The 19,216-nt window shown below is 36.4% G+C and overlaps 1 protein-coding gene across 2 annotated transcripts in view; it reads left to right on the top strand.

Annotated features, from left to right (window-relative positions):
* The first annotated feature begins 4,171 nt into the window (after window positions 1-4,171).
* LOC116260955 (uncharacterized) overlaps window positions 4,172-19,216 on the top strand; it is a 28,696-nt gene continuing 13,651 nt past the window's right edge. The window contains exons 1-4 of one of the 2 annotated variants that reach the window (XM_050079575.1): window positions 4,172-4,458; window positions 6,730-6,826; window positions 7,065-7,126; window positions 17,039-17,095. In XM_050079575.1, the coding sequence (XP_049935532.1) occupies window positions 4,252-4,458; window positions 6,730-6,826; window positions 7,065-7,126; window positions 17,039-17,095 (423 nt within the window). In that variant the 5' untranslated portion in view covers window positions 4,172-4,251. The remainder of the gene's footprint in view (window positions 4,459-6,729; window positions 6,827-7,064; window positions 7,127-17,038; window positions 17,096-19,216) is intronic. The other variant, XM_031639501.2, reaches the window with a different exon arrangement.

Here is a 19,216-nt window from a genome sequence, read left to right as displayed (position 1 = left end):
GATGCCCTATAGGCTATTGGTTGCCATTTACGATTCCCGAAATCAGTGTCAAATTATAGCCCAATAGAACCAAATACAATTCTTGTATCTATCGCTTTAAACTTGCAAAAAGTCTATGCAACATTGAATCAATACTGTAGCATTGAACCAATAGTGCAACATTTCAACAATATGCAAATTTCAAAATACTAATACTTTCTTCCAGTCATGCATTGCATCCAGATTTGCTACAACAATACAACTAGGGAAAGACATTTTCAGTTTGCAACAACCATCATAAGACAACTTGGAAATAGAAATCTAGATGAAATGAACCCAACTTGGAGACTCCAATTCTAAGCTTTCTTTGGGCATAAGCCTGGGCACCAGGCTGGGCCGCTGCCGGGTACTAGGTACCCGGGCCCTGAAAATCTTATTATCGGGCTCACTTTATCAGGCCTGGCCCGGCCTGATAACTAACGGGTCGGGCTCGGGCCCACGACTGTGATCGTTGGGGGACCAGGAAGCTCGAAAATATTTTTTTTTTTCAAAAATAAACTTATGTTAGGGACTTAGGTTAGGTTTTCGCTCTTTAGTATTCTTCATTCTATTGTTCTTCTACTGTTCGATGTTGTGACTGTGAGCCTAGAGAAAGCACAGAGAGAACTCACAAACGAGGTTGCAAAGCTATAGTAGTTGACTGAGACAGATTCAGCAGCAATGGCCGTGATTCGTGGGTGCACCAGAATAGCATTCTTCCTCAGCATGTAGAACGGACTTTCCTCTGTTGTTGTTCTACCCATCATAGGATTCTTCTCCCCGTCCCGCCGTTTGTCCTTCTTGCAGGCGTCATACAGTTGCTGTTCATTTCCCCCCTTCTCCCCGTCTTTTTTTTCTTCCCTTTCTTCTTTTGAAGGAAAATAGCAGCCCAGGCTTAGGCACATCCACCCGGCATCATCCTTACTCATTGTTATATTCAATCACCACTGCTCATTTTTCTTTAGATGCAACCATCCACTATATCCTTCGCTCGTCATTATCTTCATTTATCATTGCTCCTTTTTTTCCTAGATGCAACCCTCCCCTGTTCCACCCTGCAACTTTTCCGTCCTTGTGGCCTGAACGTCTGTTGAACCCATCTTCAGAAGGAAAATAGCCCGACCTAAAAAGCTTGGCCCGTTAACAATTGGGCCTGGCCAGGTCTCGGGCATAAACCAAAGCCCGAGGCCCGATATTACATGGGCCCGGCCCGGCCCGATACAGATTTCGGGCTTCCATTCTGACATTTTTATCGGCCCGGCCCGGCCCTATTTGGCCATGTGCAAGGCCAAAGGAGAAAAAATCAAATTTCAGATATTAGCAAAGGAGAAGACCTTGCATTGATTTTGTATTCTTGCACTAGCTATTTGAATTTGTTGGCAGAATGCAATGCTCTAGGCAGCTCCTTTTTACATGGTGGACAAGCTCAAGGTCAATGAAGAGGACAATAGTTTCCTTCTTAGCCCAATCACAAATGAAGATTTTTGATGGATGATATGTTGAAAGCGGACAAGCACTCAGCCTCAAGAGCAGAGACATTCCCTAACTCCTTTTTCCAGTGTTCAAGGATGTGGTCTGGAAGGACCTTAGCAAAGCGACTAGAGATTTCTTTTCCACATGTAGACTGGTTCACAAAGTTAACACAACTCACATAGTTTTGATTCCCAAATATCAAGGGCAAAGACATATCCTACACTTTAGTCCTATCTCACTATGTAATTTTGTCTTCAAATTTATTAGTATAACCTGGTGCTACAAAATGAAGAACATTCTCTCTAGAGTCATTTCAAATAGTTAACATGCCATTCTCTTAGGCAGCAGTAATATTAAAAAAAGTTACTTCATATGTCAAAAAATGATGCACAACATAGAAGCAGAGAGAGTCCAGACAATTTGTTATAAAATAGACGTCAATATGTCCTATGAGAGAGTTAGATGGGCATTTCCATAGAATGCACTTCTTTGTCTAGGGTTTCATGACTAATAGGTAAATAGAGTGATGACTTGCATCTCTTCTATGGAATTGGCTTGTCTGTTTAGTGGAAAAGAATGAGAATAGTTTGCTCCTCAATGAACCTCAGGTAGGGTGACACACTATCACCGTACCGTTTTTTGATGATTATGGAGATATTCTTGAGAAGCTTGCAGGTGAGGGTCAATACCCATCAGGTTTAAGGTCCCTATAACTGGTGTTGAAGGGTATAGGGGCGGAGGGAAGGGGTTAAAAAATTTATATGCAAATCTAAAAGATTTTAGTTTAATATATATAAAAGATTTGAAAATTTCTATTTTGGCCCATGTTAAAATTCTGAAACTATAGTTTGGCCCATGCGAAAAAAGAATCTAGGCTCCGCTCCTGGAATGGGGTAATGCTAGATCAATTCTATATGCTAGCAACATTCTTTTGTTTGCAAAGCAAGATGGTAGGAGCCTTGACCAGATTCGCAGGTCCTGGATGAAATGAAAAGAGAAGGTGGGTTGCTAGTCAATGCACATAAGAGCACCACCATTGGATTTCAAATTGATGAAACATCCATGCACGACCTTGTTACTCCATATGGTGAGTGCATGGGAAGATTGTCAAATGAGAAATAGGCTTGCCTCTTCATGCCAAGAATACCGTGGTGAAATATTGTCTTCCACTCCAAAAAATAGAGAAAATTTAGGTAGGATGGAAATCTGGAACATTTTCCTAAGCTGGTAAGGTGCATCTAATTAAACATGTTCTAATTACCATGCCACTATATTGCTGCATGGTTTAAAATCCAGACCAAAACTATATGGCAAATGGTGAAAATCTATGATTAATTATTATGGGGAGACATATAAGGAACAAACATCTTCATCTCATCAATTGGGAACACCTCTGCAAACCGAAAATGCAAGGTGAAATTGGTCTTAGAAGGATTGAAGAGGTCAATCTTGCTTACTTAGCATTCCTTGTACGTGAGGTACTAATCAAGAACACTAAAAGGGCTAACCAGTTAAATAAAAAAAAAATTACTTAGAATAACAGTCTATGGTATAATAGGCATTTACTTTAGGGTCCTTAAAGTTGGAAGCCATCTCCGAGGTCTGGCATTGGAATTAAAGCAAATGTTTGCTGGTTTATGCTAAAAGATGAAGGGCAAAATTTTGGCCGGACCCTTAGTTGGTAACTTGCTCATTGATTAGGCAGTTGGAGAAACACTTATCCTCATTAAATCCATTCTGAATTGCTTGGTGAAAGAGACGGTGTTGTAAAAGGGTTAACAGTGTAATCAGAGGTGTTGTTCAAGACATGGGGTAAGGGCTGGGCATTGGGCTGCGCTGGGCTGGGCCTGGCTTAGCCGTCAAGGTTCAACCGATTTTAATAAACAAATAAATAAAGTATTTATAATAAAAAAATGTAAAAATCTATTAAATGTAATTTTATAATATATAATTATATATAGGAGTCGGGCTTGGCACGGCTAAAGTCAGGCTCGAGATATGTATTGGAGTCGGACCAGGCCCAGGTGAAGTCAGGCTCAAGCCAACTAGAGCTCTTATTTAGCAGCCAAGCACAACCCCGCCCGAACCAGGTACCCGGCAGACTTTCACATACTTGGCCCGACACCCACCCTTAATTAGGAGAATTGGAAACGGTTGGATGGCCGTGACATGTGTATTCATTTGGCATTCTTAGGAAAAAGAAAAAAGCTAGCCGAATGGTTGTAGTTCATTTTTTTGTGTTCTCTATTATGAGAGTTCAATGCTGTTGTGGACCTGATGTTGTTAGACGATTAAAATTTTAAGATTTGTTACTAAAAAAATCACTAATATGATTGTTTTAGTGATGATTTATGAATTTTTTTAACAAATTTTTAAGTTTTAACCAGCTGCGGTAAACAGTTACATTGATTTTTCAAATCATTTCTAAAATCATGGTTGGCAAACTTGTTGGGCTGAATCAAAAATCTCTCGAGTTAGCTCGGACCGCCAACAAATCTAGCCATGAGTTAATGTTTGGCCATGAGACTTGGCCTGAACTTGCTTTTGACTCGTCCAATTCAACTGCAGTGAATACCTAACCGAGTCGACAGGTCAACTCACCGACCGAACGGCCCCTTCATCTGTTGATCGGAATTCCAGTCACTAATTTGCCAACCATGTAAAATAGACATGGGACAATGCAACGGAGGTGGGCACGAACACCAAGCAAAACCTCCTGTCTGGATGGGGTCAGATGGGGTCACATGATCTCAGGATCCGATGGTCCGGGACCCAGGAATCAATTGGGCGCTACGGAAGGGCTATGGAGCGAGGGGTGTGGTGAGGACTCTCTCCGGCGTCGGGTTTTTGAAGCGAGAGGAGGGCGGGCCAATGAATTACGTGAGGCGGTTGAAGGGCCACAAGGACACGGTCCTCTGCTGTATCGCTTCCCGCGCCCGGCCGGGAATCGTTGCTTCGTGTGGCGAGGTTACTTCCTCCGCCTAACTGATCTGACTCCACCAGAATCCATTCGCTTCTCTCCAGATTGGGGTTTTGCAATGTGTATCTCTCATAGGAAGTTGAAGACTCGAAGCAATTGTTCTTCATCATCATTCTTTCCGTTAGATTCAGTTGCAAACTTGTGCTTGAATTTAGTAGTAGATTACTTGCTGTGTCTTATATTCACCGTTTTCCGATTAAGAATTTGCATACTTAAGAGATTTTTCTGCAATGCTATGATCTCCTTGTTGTTAGTTATCGTCATTTACATTATTCCTCTTAGACTCATCGATTTTTTGGTTAAGGGGTTGGATTGTAACCAATATTTAATACAGTGGTATCTTCTCCATCCTCGTAGTTCTGAGCGTGCTCGTAATGTTAGTGATATCTATACATTAGGAATTTTTTTACTGTTTCTGCATATACACGAAAACTTGCAATTAGATGACTTAAAATGATAACTTGGTATGGTATCACGAGATGAATTTCATGCCAAGAGAATGAGAGGCGTTTGGTGCCATTGGATCCAGCACAGGTTCATTTGGGCGATGATTTACTATGGTTTAACCTTACACTTCGAGCAAAGACATAATATGTTAAGTGCCTGCTCATAAAGGTTATTTTCATGCACTCATCTGGTAAAGTTTCTCTTTTTTACAGCTTTACCACTTCTAAACAATAAAAAAGTTCGTGCTTTAAGAGAAGCCTTTTTTTGTAAGAAATGACACCTTTTTCTTCGCAACTATATCATGATGTTATCGTAGAAATTCTTTTGATGTTAAATCTCGTAATATTTTCCAAGAAAACCTTTTTTTTTATTATGGAACTAAAATCATGAGAAATTGAAAATCTTGGCAATATCTGTGACTGTGGTTTGAATAATGGAATGTGACAAGGGACACTCAAACCAGTGCTTTTGCTCTGATAAACTGTTTCAGTAAATCAATTTCATATTCCTTTTTGAATCAAACCTACCGATAATGCATCAGGAATTGCTTTTGTTGAGTAAATGGATTACAATGTCTTTTCGTTCACCTTCATCTGCCTTGGCTGTTACCTCTACTGCCTCTTTGACTGAATCAATTAGTTTTGAATTGGGATATAGGAAAAGAATTTCTTTAGTCAAAATGATCGATCAGGAGGCTTGCCTTCACTTGGGAGTTTCAATGACAAAATGAAGAAACAGTAAATTCATGAGGAAGACAAAGCTCAGATATAAGACTATTGAGGTTTCGAGTGTGCCATTCTCAAGTATCTTGATTTGGTTATAGCAGGTTGTCGTTTGCCTATTCAAGTTGGGGCTATTTGATGCCATAAAAAATAGAAGCCCACTTCCTTTTTCTTGTTTTTTAATGTATAGCATATGCTATGCCACCATATTTGAATTGGTTATCAATAGTAAAAGAAAGAAACTCAAATGGCTAATGTTAGCAGAAAAAACAATTAGAAGAGGAAGCCGTATTAACTAGGGGCAAACATGCCCAATACAGTCAAGCACCTGGTCAAGCTTACATGTTGATTCTTGGGCAGCAAAGGCCGGTTATCTAGTGTCGCCCTTCATCCACTAGTTGATACCTGAAGGAAGTTATCTGGAACAAAAGGATATGCTTCAAATTCAAACTCAGGCCATTGCTTAAGCAAAAGGGCAAGTAGAAAACCGTCCTGTATGTGAAACAAAAATTGCCTCAAACACCATCTTCTCAAGTAATGCATTTCCACTTTTGGAAATCATGGTTCAGGGGATCTTGAAGACCACCCTCTGGTGAGTTTTAGTGTTGTGCTACTCCAATGAGCAACCTTTGGGGAAAACTAGGAGCTTAATCCATCTCTCGTGATAAAGATACACAGTTTCAGTGATCACATGCTATAGAAAAGCATTGTCTGTTTTGTAGAAACTGAGGAAATTAGTATTTGGTTAAAACTGAAGGTGGCACGATTTGACCTACAAAATGCAAACTTAACATGATAAAATGTGCTCCTTGACATGTCAATTCCTTAGTTAAGCTACTGCATGATAAAAATTGTTGCTTGAACAAAAATTCGTGCCTAAAATGCATCCTGTATGAGTTGGTGAGCTTTCATTACTTTACTGCATTCCTTGGACATGGATTTTGGTGTTCAACTTACAACGCGATCCTCTGTTTTTGCTTCGTATCATGTGTCTGTATTCATGATTGTGCAACTGTATCATATATTGATTCTACAAAAGTTATGCACCATAGTTTCAGTGGTGAAATGTATGTCTTTTCATGAGAACAGGATGGACAAATTTGCTATTTTGATTTGCGCTGCAAAGATGTTGTTATTTCTCTGGATGTGGGAGGACAACCTGTTTCATCTATATGCTTTAAACCAGGTGAAGTATAACATTTGTTGCCAGGTTCTACTCTATTGTGTTTCTGCAAGAATATGCACTAAAATATGCAAGCAAATTCTCCCATATGCACATATAACATTCTTTGTAGAAAAATTCATTACATGTTCCAAAATAGAAGATAGTTCTACCTTGTTTTTTTTGCTTTTATGTGAATGGTTTGGAAAATGAAGATCACTATCAGCTAGTAGAATGATTGCTTCTGCTTCGTCCTTTTCAGATAATGAGTTTGCTATATATGCCTCAGTTGGATCAGAAATAAAGTCTTTCGATCTAAATATGGTACTTTCTCTGTTTTTTCACTTTAAACCATCTTTATGATTGCAGCAATCCAGCATGTGTTGGGCCAGTAGTTCCCAGACAGAAATTAGGCTTATCTTAAGGAATAGAAAGTATACAACTTTGTATATGAGATTTTGTTGAGATATTCTCTCTTTCTTACTTTAAAGCGTTTAAACTGTCCTTATGATTTCAGCAATCTGTGTTAAGAAATATGATTTCTTATTGTTGTTATCTCTTAATTAGGTATTATCTTAGTTAAGAGCTAGTTTAGGATTAGTTAGGAATTAGTTTAGGATTTAGTTTATTTCTTTCTTTTCTCTTTATTTTTTATTTTTTATTTTTTTATTTTTTTATTATTTCTGCCAAACTAGCCGTTGGCAGTTCCAACAGCTCTATTAAGAGCTGTTGGAACTAGCCCAACGGCTAGTTTAGCTCATCTCTTCTTATTCTCTCTTATAAATATCCTTGTAACAGTCTTTGTAAAGGAGAAGCTGTGTTTTACAGCCTTTATATTGTTTATTGAATGAGTATTACTCTTCTTCACTTGGCCTTAGTGCCTTTTTGGTATTGTATGTATTCTTTGTGACTGTTATAGTCACTTTTCACATGGTATCAGAGCCATTGGGCTGATTCTCAAAGCTTGTTAAAGGCTGCTGCTGAGATTTTATGTTGCTGGTTTGATTGAAGAGATTCTTTGCTGGAGGATATAATTTCTTGAAGGCCTTTTTGCTGCGGTTGCTCACCAACTGTTTGGTGAAATTTCTAGAAGAGTTTTTTCTTGACTTCCTTGGAGATTATTGTTTCAAGTATTGCTCTCATGGAAGACTCCAAAGTTTCAATTGAAGGAGGAAGCTATTATGCTCCATACAAGCTTGACGGAACCAATTATACACTATGGGCAAAATGTTTGGAAATGCATATCAAAGGAAAATATTTATGGGGCTTCATAAGAGGTACGTCTATCCCTCCCACTCTCAAGTTGACCAAAATAGAAAATGGGATTGAAAAACAACTAGATGGAGTGGAAAGACAAAATGCTATGAATGAATATTACAAAAAATTAGACGATTGGGAAGCTAAAAATTCTAGGATTAAAGAATGGATTTATGGAAGTATTGAACCTAGAATTGCCCAAAATCTTATGTATTATGAAAAGGCTAGTGAAGTTTGGGAATATCTTAAGGGAATGTTCACCCAAAAAGATATGGCCCGAAAGTATCTTTTGATTCAAAAGGCCCAAAGTATCAAGCAAGGAGAGAAAAATGTTAGAGAATTTTTCATGGAAATCTCTAGTGTATGGAATGAGTTAGATCAACTAAGTCCCGAACTAGGGTTGGACTGCAAATGCCATGAGATTAGAAGAAATGAAATAGATGAATTTCGGTTTTTTCAATTCCTTCAAGGGCTACGGCCCGAATTTGAACAAATAAGGTCAGCCCTTCTTTCTTCATCCTCTCCTCCACTCATTCATGAACTTCTTACAAAGCTAAGTGGAGAGGAAACTAGAATGAAATTATCCAAAGAAATGGATAAAGATAGTGTTCTTGTCTCAAAACAAGAAGAAGAAAGAGCCTTAGCCGCCTCTAGACCTGGAAACAACATCAAGTCTTTTAGACCTCCTCACTTTAAGAATCAAATTAGAGGAGAATATAAAGTTATTTGCCACTTTTGTCATGAACCGGGTCACATAAGACCTAGTTGCCCAAAGTTGAACAACAATGAAGGACAATCGCGGAATCTTGGAGGAAATTTTCTCAAAGGAGGAACTTCATATCCACAAGGAGGGCAACACAACCGGGGAATTTCATTTCCTCAAGGTGGACATTACAACATTAGACAATTTGATCAAAGAAAGGCCGCAAATGTCACAAATGAAGGATGTGATCTATCATCTATATCCACAACGTTGAATCAAATCATGACAGCCCTTCAACCCATGATCAAGGAGTCAAATTCCGGAGCACTAGCAACAACGGCATCCATCTCCAACACTCCTGGTATGTTTTCTTGGCTTTTAGATTCTGGTGCATCTTTTCATATGACACCAAATATATCATCTTTGACCAAATTTGAAAGAACAAGAAAAGAATCAAATGTTGTTACCGCCGATGGAACTTCTTTAAGTGTTAAAGGGATTGGGAATTTTGAAAAAGAATTTGGAAAACAAAAATTTTTTGTTCCAAAAGTTAGTTATGTTCCTAAACTTAATCTTAACTTACTTTCTGTGTCACAAATCTCAGATCTTGGATTTGATGTTGTTTTCTCATCAAATAAATGTTTGGTGCAGGATCACCAAACCGGGAGATTGATTGGGGAAGGTTTTAGAAAAGGGGACCTTTACTACATGGACAATTTATGCATCCCCAAAGAAAAGTTTTGTCACTATGTTGAAAATGTGGACATCAATGTTTGGCACCAAAGATTAGGTCATCCAAATGTTAGAAAATTGTCTATGATGAACCCTACCAAGAATATTTGTATTGAAAATTTTAAATGTAATGATTGTATACATGGAAAAATGAAATCTTTATCTTTTGGAGAAAGGAACTTCTTCTCTTCTTTGCCTTTTGAGCTTGTTCATTCCGATGTATGGGGACCCTCTCCTATCATGTCAAAAGGAGGGCTATCATATTATGTGATCTTTGTTGATGACTTCACTAGGTATTGTTGGATATATTTCCTAAAACATAAATCCGAAGTTTTTGAGATATTCAAAAATTTTCACATGTTAGTACAAACACAATTCAATGCTAAATTAAAAATTTTAAGGACTGATTCCGGAGGTGAATACATTTCAAATGAGTTCGAAAGATATTTGAAAAACTATGGGATAGTCCACCAAAAATCTTGTCCAAGAACACCTCAACAAAATGGACTTTCAGAAAGAAAACATAGGCACATAATTGAAACAACAAGAACCCTTCTTATTTCCAAAAATGTGCCTAAAAACTTTTGGGCTGAAACCGCACTTGCCTCTGTTTATCTTATAAACAGAATGCCTTCAAAAGTTTTACATAATACCACTCCGTTTGAAAAATTATTCAAGTATGAACCCGATTTCAATAGACTTCGTATTTTTGGATGCAAATGTTTTGTTCTTAATGACAAGGCTGATAAGCTAAGTTCAAAAGTTATTGAATGTGCTTTTATTGGTTATTCTGAAACCCAAAAAGGCTACAAATGTTATGACTCAATTAAAGACAAGATCATTGTCTCAAGGAATGTAAGGTTTTGTGAAGATGAAAGTGGTTTTAAAAATTGTGGGGAGTCACAACACAATAATGATTATTCCTTTTTATTTAAGTTCCTTTCTCAATGTGATGATGAAATGCATGATGGTGATGATAGCAACACTGGTGGTAATGATAGTAGAATGGCCAAGGATATAATCACTTATCATAGAAGAAACCGGCAACAAGAAGTTGGTGAAGAAGAACATCATGAGACCATTGATCTCCAACCAACTCAAAGTGGAGAAAACCTTAGGAGATCCACTAGAAATGTAAGACAACCCAATAGGTTTGTGTCTTATGAAACTTTTACTCCATCTCATAGAGCTAGAATTAATGCCATTCACTCTCATTTTGAACCTTCTACTTTTAATGAAGCATCCAAATATATTGAGTGGAAGAATGCCATGTTAGAAGAATTGGATGCCTTGAGAAAAGCCCAAACTTGGGAAATACAAGATTTACCTATAAGGAAAAAGACTATTGGATGCAAGTGGGTATACAAGGTGAAAACTAAAAGTGATGGATCCCTAGAAAGGTATAAAGCAAGGCTTGTTGCCAAAGGTTACACTCAAGAATATGGTATTGACTATGAGGAAACATTTGCCCCTGTAGCTAGAATGACTACTGTTAGGACCCTTATTGCTTTAGCATCTGTTAAAAACTGGAATATCTATCAAATGGATGTTAAAAATGCCTTTTTAAATGGGGATCTTATGGAAGAGGTTTATATGGAAGTACCACCAGGGTTGTCTGTTCCTCAAAGGAAAGTTCTTAGACTTAAGAAGGCTCTTTATGGCCTCAAACAAGCTCTTAAAGCTTGGTTTGACCGTTTTAATTCTGTTATTTCTGATTATGGGTTTCATTCTTGCTTAACTGACACTGCCTTGTTTGTTAAGTATACTACTGCAGGTATCATAATTCTTCTACTGTATGTTGATGATATGATCATTACAGGTAGTGATAAGGAAGGTATTAAAGAATGTAAGAAATTACTACAAGAAACTTTTGAAATGAAAGATTTAGGTTTTCTAACGTACTTCTTGGGTATTGAGGTTGCATACTCTACTAGAGGATATTTTTTGTCACAAACTAAGTTTGCTGCAGAGATCATTGCTAAATCAGGCATAACAGATGATAAGGTCACAGAAACTCCTGAAGCAGTAGGAAGCAAGATGAAGATTGATGATGGAGTTCCACTTGCCAATCCCACTCCTTACCGACAACTTGTGGGATCCTTGATGTACCTTAGCATCACTCGGCCTGACATTGCTCATGCAGTTCATACTGTGAGTCAATTTCAACATGCTCCATCAACCGTTCATATGGGAGCTGTTCTTCGTATCATCAGATATATTAAGGGAACAATAAACAAGGGAGTATTTATGTCTTCCTCTTCCTCCTTGAACTTGATTGCTTATACTGATGCTGATTGGGGAGGAGATCCTAATGATAGACACTCAACTACTGGATTTTGTGTTTTTCTAGGAGAATCACTCATCTCATGGAAATGCAAAAAGCAACAGAAAGTCTCACTATCCTCTACTGAAGCTGAATATCGAGCCATGGCTTCTACAACTATGGAAATTGTCTGGCTTCGCCAAATGCTCCTTGATATGGGAATAAAGATAGAAGAACCCACTGATTTATGCTGCGACAACAAGAGTTCTATCTACATTGCCAAGAATCAAACATTCCATGAACGAACAAAGCATATAGAAATGGACTGTCACTATGTTCGTGAAGAATTTTTGAAGAAGACTATCAAACTTCCATATGTCTCCTCCGAGTTCCAGCTGGCTGATTTCTTCACAAAGCCTCTATGTTCTCCCAGATTCAACTTTCTTTTAGATAAACTTTCGGTGATAGCACCGTAAGTTTAAGGGGGGTGTTAAGAAATATGATTTCTTATTGTTGTTATCTCTTAATTAGGTATTATCTTAGTTAAGAGCTAGTTTAGGATTAGTTAGGAATTAGTTTAGGATTTAGTTTATTTCTTTCTTTTCTCTTTATTTTTTATTTTTTATTTTTTTATTTTTTTATTATTTCTGCCAAACTAGCCGTTGGCAGTTCCAACAGCTCTATTAAGAGCTGTTGGAACTAGCCCAACGGCTAGTTTAGCTCATCTCTTCTTATTCTCTCTTATAAATATCCTTGTAACAGTCTTTGTAAAGGAGAAGCTGTGTTTTACAGCCTTTATATTGTTTATTGAATGAGTATTACTCTTCTTCACTTGGCCTTAGTGCCTTTTTGGTATTGTATGTATTCTTTGTGACTGTTATAGTCACTTTTCACAATCTGCATGTGTTGAGCTAGTACTTGTAAGACAGAAATGAGGCTTATCTTAAGAAATGGAGAGTCTACAACTTTGTGTGTGAGATATTGTTTAGATTTTCAGTAGATGTGTGGCAATATATAATCATCTGGGCATATTTATTGTTTAGATTGAAAGCAGTAACCAAATAGTATGATTACTTGTTGGTACTGAAACATGAGTGGGTTCAGACCCGTGATGTGAGCACGAGCTGTATATGGATTTATCTTATATTCATTTGGTGCCAAATATTTCTTCTGATATTTATTACTTGTCATCTCTGGCCATCTCCAAACTGTTTATATACATAATATAGTAAATAATTTATTTGTTATCTGGCTTGTTTCACTAAATATTGTTTAATGTGTTCTAGTTGGAAGGTAGTTCTATTAAATTTAATGTGACAATCATCCTACTGATATGATTATCTTGGCCATGGTTTTGATGATGGAACACACCTCTTGTGACAGTTCTTAGCGACAAAATTAAAAAAAAAAAAGACCATTCGGCCTCAAAGGTAGCTAGCTGATTTTAATATATATATATATATATATATATATATATATATATACATATATATATATATAAATAGTATTGTATGTAAATCTTTTCAAGTTGTAAGGTAGTTTCATTAAATTTGATGTGACGATTGTCTTACTCATATGATTAATAAATACTAAAAGCAAATTTACTTTTATTGACTATTCAGACAATTTTTCTTAGAATCTTACTTCTATATATATGTATGTGTGTGTGCATGTGTGCCCACATGTGTGTGTGTGTATATGTATGTATAAGAAATATGGCAAGAAAAACACCAAAAAGAAGTGAAATGAAAAGTGTACAAAATTATTTTAATATTTTTCATAAAGTTATTTTCTATTATGCACTTAAACTTTTCTGGCCTTCTAGCATTTTAGCAACTATATAAAATTGTATCATATCATAGATGTCGCCAATTTTTAAAAAGGGAAATTTGAAAGAAGAGAGAGATGGGGAAAATGGCAATATTGAAAAAAAAAAATCAAAATTCAAAATGTCATTCTTTATCACATTTTCCTTGTCTAGGTTTTCTTTTATATATTTTAAATTTTATGTGTTTCTTTTTAATAGTTTAATATCTCCTTTGGATTTTGATCAATATGTTTGCAAGAAAATGAGTATGACTCTCCATTTTTCTTTTTTCTTTTTTTTTGAATTCTTAAGATTTTCTTGAGAAAAACAAATTTTGTGTTTAACACCCAAAAAAATTTGGCTGTAGAACCCAGGCGCTAAGTTTGTGATCATGAGTTTTATCATTTTTTTTGGTAGGAATAATTAGTAAAAAACTTGTAATTTCATAATATCGTTTTTTTTATAATGTAATTTTAGTTTTTTGAATTCCTTATTTTCACAAGGAAAACAGCTTGCTCACTTGAAAACACTATTTGTGACCATGATACACATCCGCGTACACAACCATGTCTTGTGTGCTGTATGCTGGGGCAGATGAATCCTCCCAACATCTAGCCTAAACTTTCTCTTGTGGCCAGGTCTCACGCTTCCAAAGAGTGGGCTCTTTAAGTGACCTGGGCCTTGAAGAGTTCCTCTTCAACAAAGAAAAATACAAACATTGTAAAAAGCATGAGAATCATTTGAAAAGAGAAAAGTGGCCAAAACCCCCTCTCCTCAAAAAAAATTCCCTTGCTTGTCATATACAGTTACTAGGTTATTAACCCATTTAAGTGTACATAAAGTCATTTGAAAATATGTACCTTATGAGTTTGAACTTTGAACTTATGAATTTTAAAAGTGTATTTAACAAGTCTAACTCTGCACTTGCAATTTACATGCTAAGTCACAGAGCTGCTGCAAAATGGCCCCTGTTCCTGCATCGATGTGGTGTGGATGCAGGTGCGGCCGCAAGTGTGGCTCTGACACGTGTCTGCTGTAGTCAAAATGCACCCTGTCCTTTTGTGGGTGTGTTTACATGCCTATCTTTTTATTCTTCCCTTCTGCCTTTCTTTTTTTTTTTTTTTCTAACACACTCACTGACAGCATAGGACCCTTTTTCTACGCATACTCGCTCTTTCTTAGTTCTGTATCCTTTTTCTCCATGTCAAGTTTTTTTTTTTTTAAATTCCTGACAGTACTGCATAGTGCACCCTTTAAAAAATAGATGGCAGAGGTGCCTTTTTTTAAAGAGACCATAATGACCTGTCACAGGACAGGATGCGTCAGGACTAAGAAAGAGAGAATGTGGTGCATTTTAAAAAAAAGGAACCTTGTCTTTTTATCTAAAATGACAAGGCAGGTACTTATTTTTAAGAAAAGGATACTCCCTATTCAATTTTTCATGCAGTTTTGGACTAAGTTTCTTCATATAAAAAGGTTGACTAAAAATTAAAAAAAGTAAATATTGTAAAAATAAGAATATGATATATATATATATATACACACACATACACACACATCCCTCCCTCCCCCCACCCCTTGCACCCGCACCCAAATTATTTTGAAAGTTGCTGGACCCATACTTGCAACAGCATCCACACTAGCACCCTCGCCCCGCACTCGTGTGGTATTATAGTTTACATGACCAAGCCCATTGGTCTATAACTTGCTTTGATGCATAACTTAAATTTTATATGCTAATACTTGTTGATGTACAAAGTAAATTTTATAAGTCTAAAATCCTTTTTATGAATTTTTGTTACCCTAAAAAACTCCACCCAATTATATGTAAATATGTAGGTTCCTGTGTTTTTGGACTGGCAGATAGCCTTTGTGTTAATTGGAAGGTTTTAGTATAAAGGTGATCCATTTTAGACATCTTGGAAAATTATATGGTAGTTGGAACACTCTGTGAGTGTTTCATGAACCTATCCTAAAAAGTTGGGGTGGATTCATGGAACACTAGAACTATGTGTCCATGAATCTACCCCAATCTTTGAGGCAGATTTATGGAACACTAGAACTATGTGTCCATGAATCTACCCCAATCTTTGAGGCAGATTTATGGAACACTCACAAAGTGTTTCATTTGCCAAACGACCCCGTATGTCATTGATTGTGTATTCCAAGTGACAGGATCTAAAAGCAAACTGTTTATATAAATATAAGTCTTGGTGACAAATATTGTTTTCTGGTTTTTATTGGCAATTTTTTTGGGGAATTCAAAACATTTAAAAAATATAAAAATAGGTAAAAGATGAAATTAAAAGTGTTTTACTAATTTTGTTACATTGACATTGATTTAAAATAGTTTTAAAATTCAAAATAAACAAAAATAATGGAAAGATACACTAAAATACACCAAAAAAGGACTTTATTATAAAAAAGGAAAAAATATCAATATTATCGCAACAAAAGTCTTTCGACAATGTTTTGAAAATATCACGAGTTTTTTAATACAAGTGTCTTTTGTTTTTTCCATATCAATGCAACATCTTTGACATATTATCGATCATAATTGTAACTTTGGGTTGTGTGTGCACACACACATACACACACTGCGCAGGCATGCATGTGCATGTGCATGTGGATCATTAGGCAGGCTCCTTTGTCACATGGGTACTGCTCTATAGGCAGTGCACCCGTACCGGTTGGGTACGACACCGGTACTAGTACTAGTACTGTCCTGGGTACTTCTTGGGTACTGGTCAAAGAGTACCGGATATGAGACTTGGTCAAAGTTGACCGAGTCCTTTCTTATCCAAAATTTAGGATTTCAATTTTTTCTTTACACCATTTCCCCTCAAGAAACACATACAGAGCTGCATTTTCATATTTTGTTCAATAGTTTCTTCTTGAGAATCTATAAATTTTGAATCATGAATGTGTTATTTTCTTTGTTTAAATTCTTATTTTATGTTACACACACACAATCGTACCGCGATACCCAAGTATTTTGGAAACAGCCCGTACCCGTACCTGTCTCCTTGCTATCAAATGCCAGCCTATACAAAGTATAATTTCTGGTCCTGCGTCTGGCCACAACTGCTACTACTTGCTGGTTGCAGACACCTAAAAGGTCTGCACACTCCAAATTGTATGAGGGAGTGTGGGGGGCTTGGTCTTTCTGTCTTTTCCTTCAGGAGATGATTGAAGAAGCAAAGAACAAAAAGTTACAGAGTGGCACTAAAACTGAGGGATTGGGTTTTTAGGTCTAGACTGACTTTAGCCCAAAAACTAGTTTGTTCATTTTTGACTCCTCCATCTGATGGACTGATCAGCATTTAACTATTGACCTTATTTATGAATTATATCCTTATTTGGTTTGACTTGTGATGAGCTTATTGTTTGTTGCTTCCTTCACAGTTTGTGGGATGACTAATTTGTGCAATTGTCCTTTGTTTACACAGTTTTCATCTGTTTATTTTTTTCCAGGCATCCTCGGATAAAATTTTGGAAAGCTATAACTACAACAAAGAAGAGATAAATCAGGTTTGTTTAGTCTGCCATATTGCTGTTGTTGATAAAATAACTTTTGTGCATTTAAATCTCCTCACATTTTTTTGCATATGATGCTTAGAGCTTAAACTTTCTGCTGCATGTTGATCTTCAAGCAGCTAAATTGGTGTAGAATATGGTTACTTACTAACCTGATAACGTCAAGGCACCCAGGCAGTCAGTCTGCCATATTGCTGTTGTTGATCAAATAAATTTTGTGCATTTAAATCTCCTCACGTTTTTTTGTAATATTCTTTAGAATTTTCTCTCCCTTTATGATCCTTAGAGCTTAAACTTTCTGCTGCATGTTTATCTTCAAGCACCTAAATTGGTGTGTGGAATATGGTTACTTATTAAGCTGATAACATATTAACAATTGTAATTTGTAACCATCTATTTGCACTAAAGGTGTTATTAAAATTAGCGGAACTACTCTCTCTCCCCATGTTGTACACCAGTTGGCTTGACTCCATGTTGCCTTGTTTACTTGGATAAAGTTGATAACTTGATTCAAAAGCTTTATTCATGGACTACAACCAAGTTGGCAGTCTGTCAACTAGTCCTGATGCGTTAAAATTGCTAGATCCAGATAATAGACTGGTCAATAGGCATGGTTGACTATGTTAGGCATTGGCCATATTTTTTTACTTTCTTCCTTCCCTTTGAAATATATTTAGAAAGTGAGGCTTCAGTTTTTCTGCATTATGGAACATAAGTGGATTTTTTCTGTCTTCTTTTCCTGTAACAGTTTCATTGCATTTGCTTCTGTAAAATGATATGCTCTGTACTCTCTCTTTCTCTCTCTCGATATATATATATCATAAATATTGTTATCAGGGCTTTTAACAGCAAGGGTTTCAATTTTTCTCCGTTATTTTTCTTAAAGTTCTTCTAGAGAAAATTTTCACAAAAATCTCAGCAGTTTTTTAGAAATGAAAAAAATCCTAAAGTTCTAATTGAAAGAATCTTCTGAACTCTCCGCTCAGAATATTCAGGTAAAGTTTTAATTTATTTATTTTAAGATTGGGTAATAGTTTTGGGCTCTTCCTTTTTTTTTATTGTTTTGAACTAAGATTGGCAAGATCAGGTAAAAGAATCTAATGAAATCTAATGAAATGTTGCAGGCTTCTCCAAAAAATGTGATGTCTCAAAACATGATAAATTCTTTTTCTCCATATTTAAAAACAAATGCAGTTTTTACTTTTTTTTTGTTTTCGTATTCTCAATCAATATATATATATATATATATATATATATATATATATATACAAATTGAAATTTGCTAGCTACCTTTATGGCGAGATGGTTATTTTTTTATTTCATGTCGCCAAAAACCCTCACAAAAGGTGCATTTGTGATGGTCAGTTGTATGGCCATGATTCTTAAGGGAATACCCCTTTTTGCGATGGGTTTTAGGCTTTAGCTAAGGTTTTAAAACCCAGTGACTAGGGACTCCACTTGTCTGGTCTGGACTCATGACTCGGTGGGTCAATTCGGTGACTCGGACCAGGTTATGTTGACTTTTTTGTTTAAGAAATAACAATGTATAACTTGTTTTTAAATGTAAAAAAATTGTAAAATGACTTAATTTTTTCTTATATGATTAAAAAATAAGTCAAATTAACATCAAATGAAGTTATAGAAACAAAATATGCATTCAGTTGAAACTAACGATAAAAATTAAAAAATGGATAGACAGCAGGTAGATGGTAGAACCGCCTCAACTAAAAATTGATGAGAATTAGATGAAATAAAAGAGAAACAAAATATGCATCCAGTTGAAACTTGAAAAGAATGAGAACTATGAACAAAGATAGAGTCCAAGCGGCCAAGAAGGAGGGAAAGAGAGATAGAGAAAGAGATAGAGAGAAAGGGGCAGGAGCAGAGCGAGGTTACAAGAGAGAGAGCAGAGAGAAAAACAAAGAGAGAGCATGACAGGTTTGGAAATACTTCCATAAGATTATGAACCAACAGAAGAAGAGAAGAATGGGGAGGACAGAGAGATACTGGAAAGTGAGAGAGAACACATCGGAAAAAATGGAAGTCACTAGAAAACTAAAAGGGTTAAGTTAATCAATCCAAATCATTGGGAAACATAAGGTTGGAAAATAAAAC

The sequence above is a fragment of the Nymphaea colorata genome, chromosome 9 (genome assembly GCF_008831285.2).
Source record: "Nymphaea colorata isolate Beijing-Zhang1983 chromosome 9, ASM883128v2, whole genome shotgun sequence".
In the NCBI taxonomy this organism is placed as follows: Eukaryota; Viridiplantae; Streptophyta; class Magnoliopsida; order Nymphaeales; family Nymphaeaceae; genus Nymphaea; species Nymphaea colorata.
This window is presented reverse-complemented; position numbering and strand designations above follow the sequence as displayed.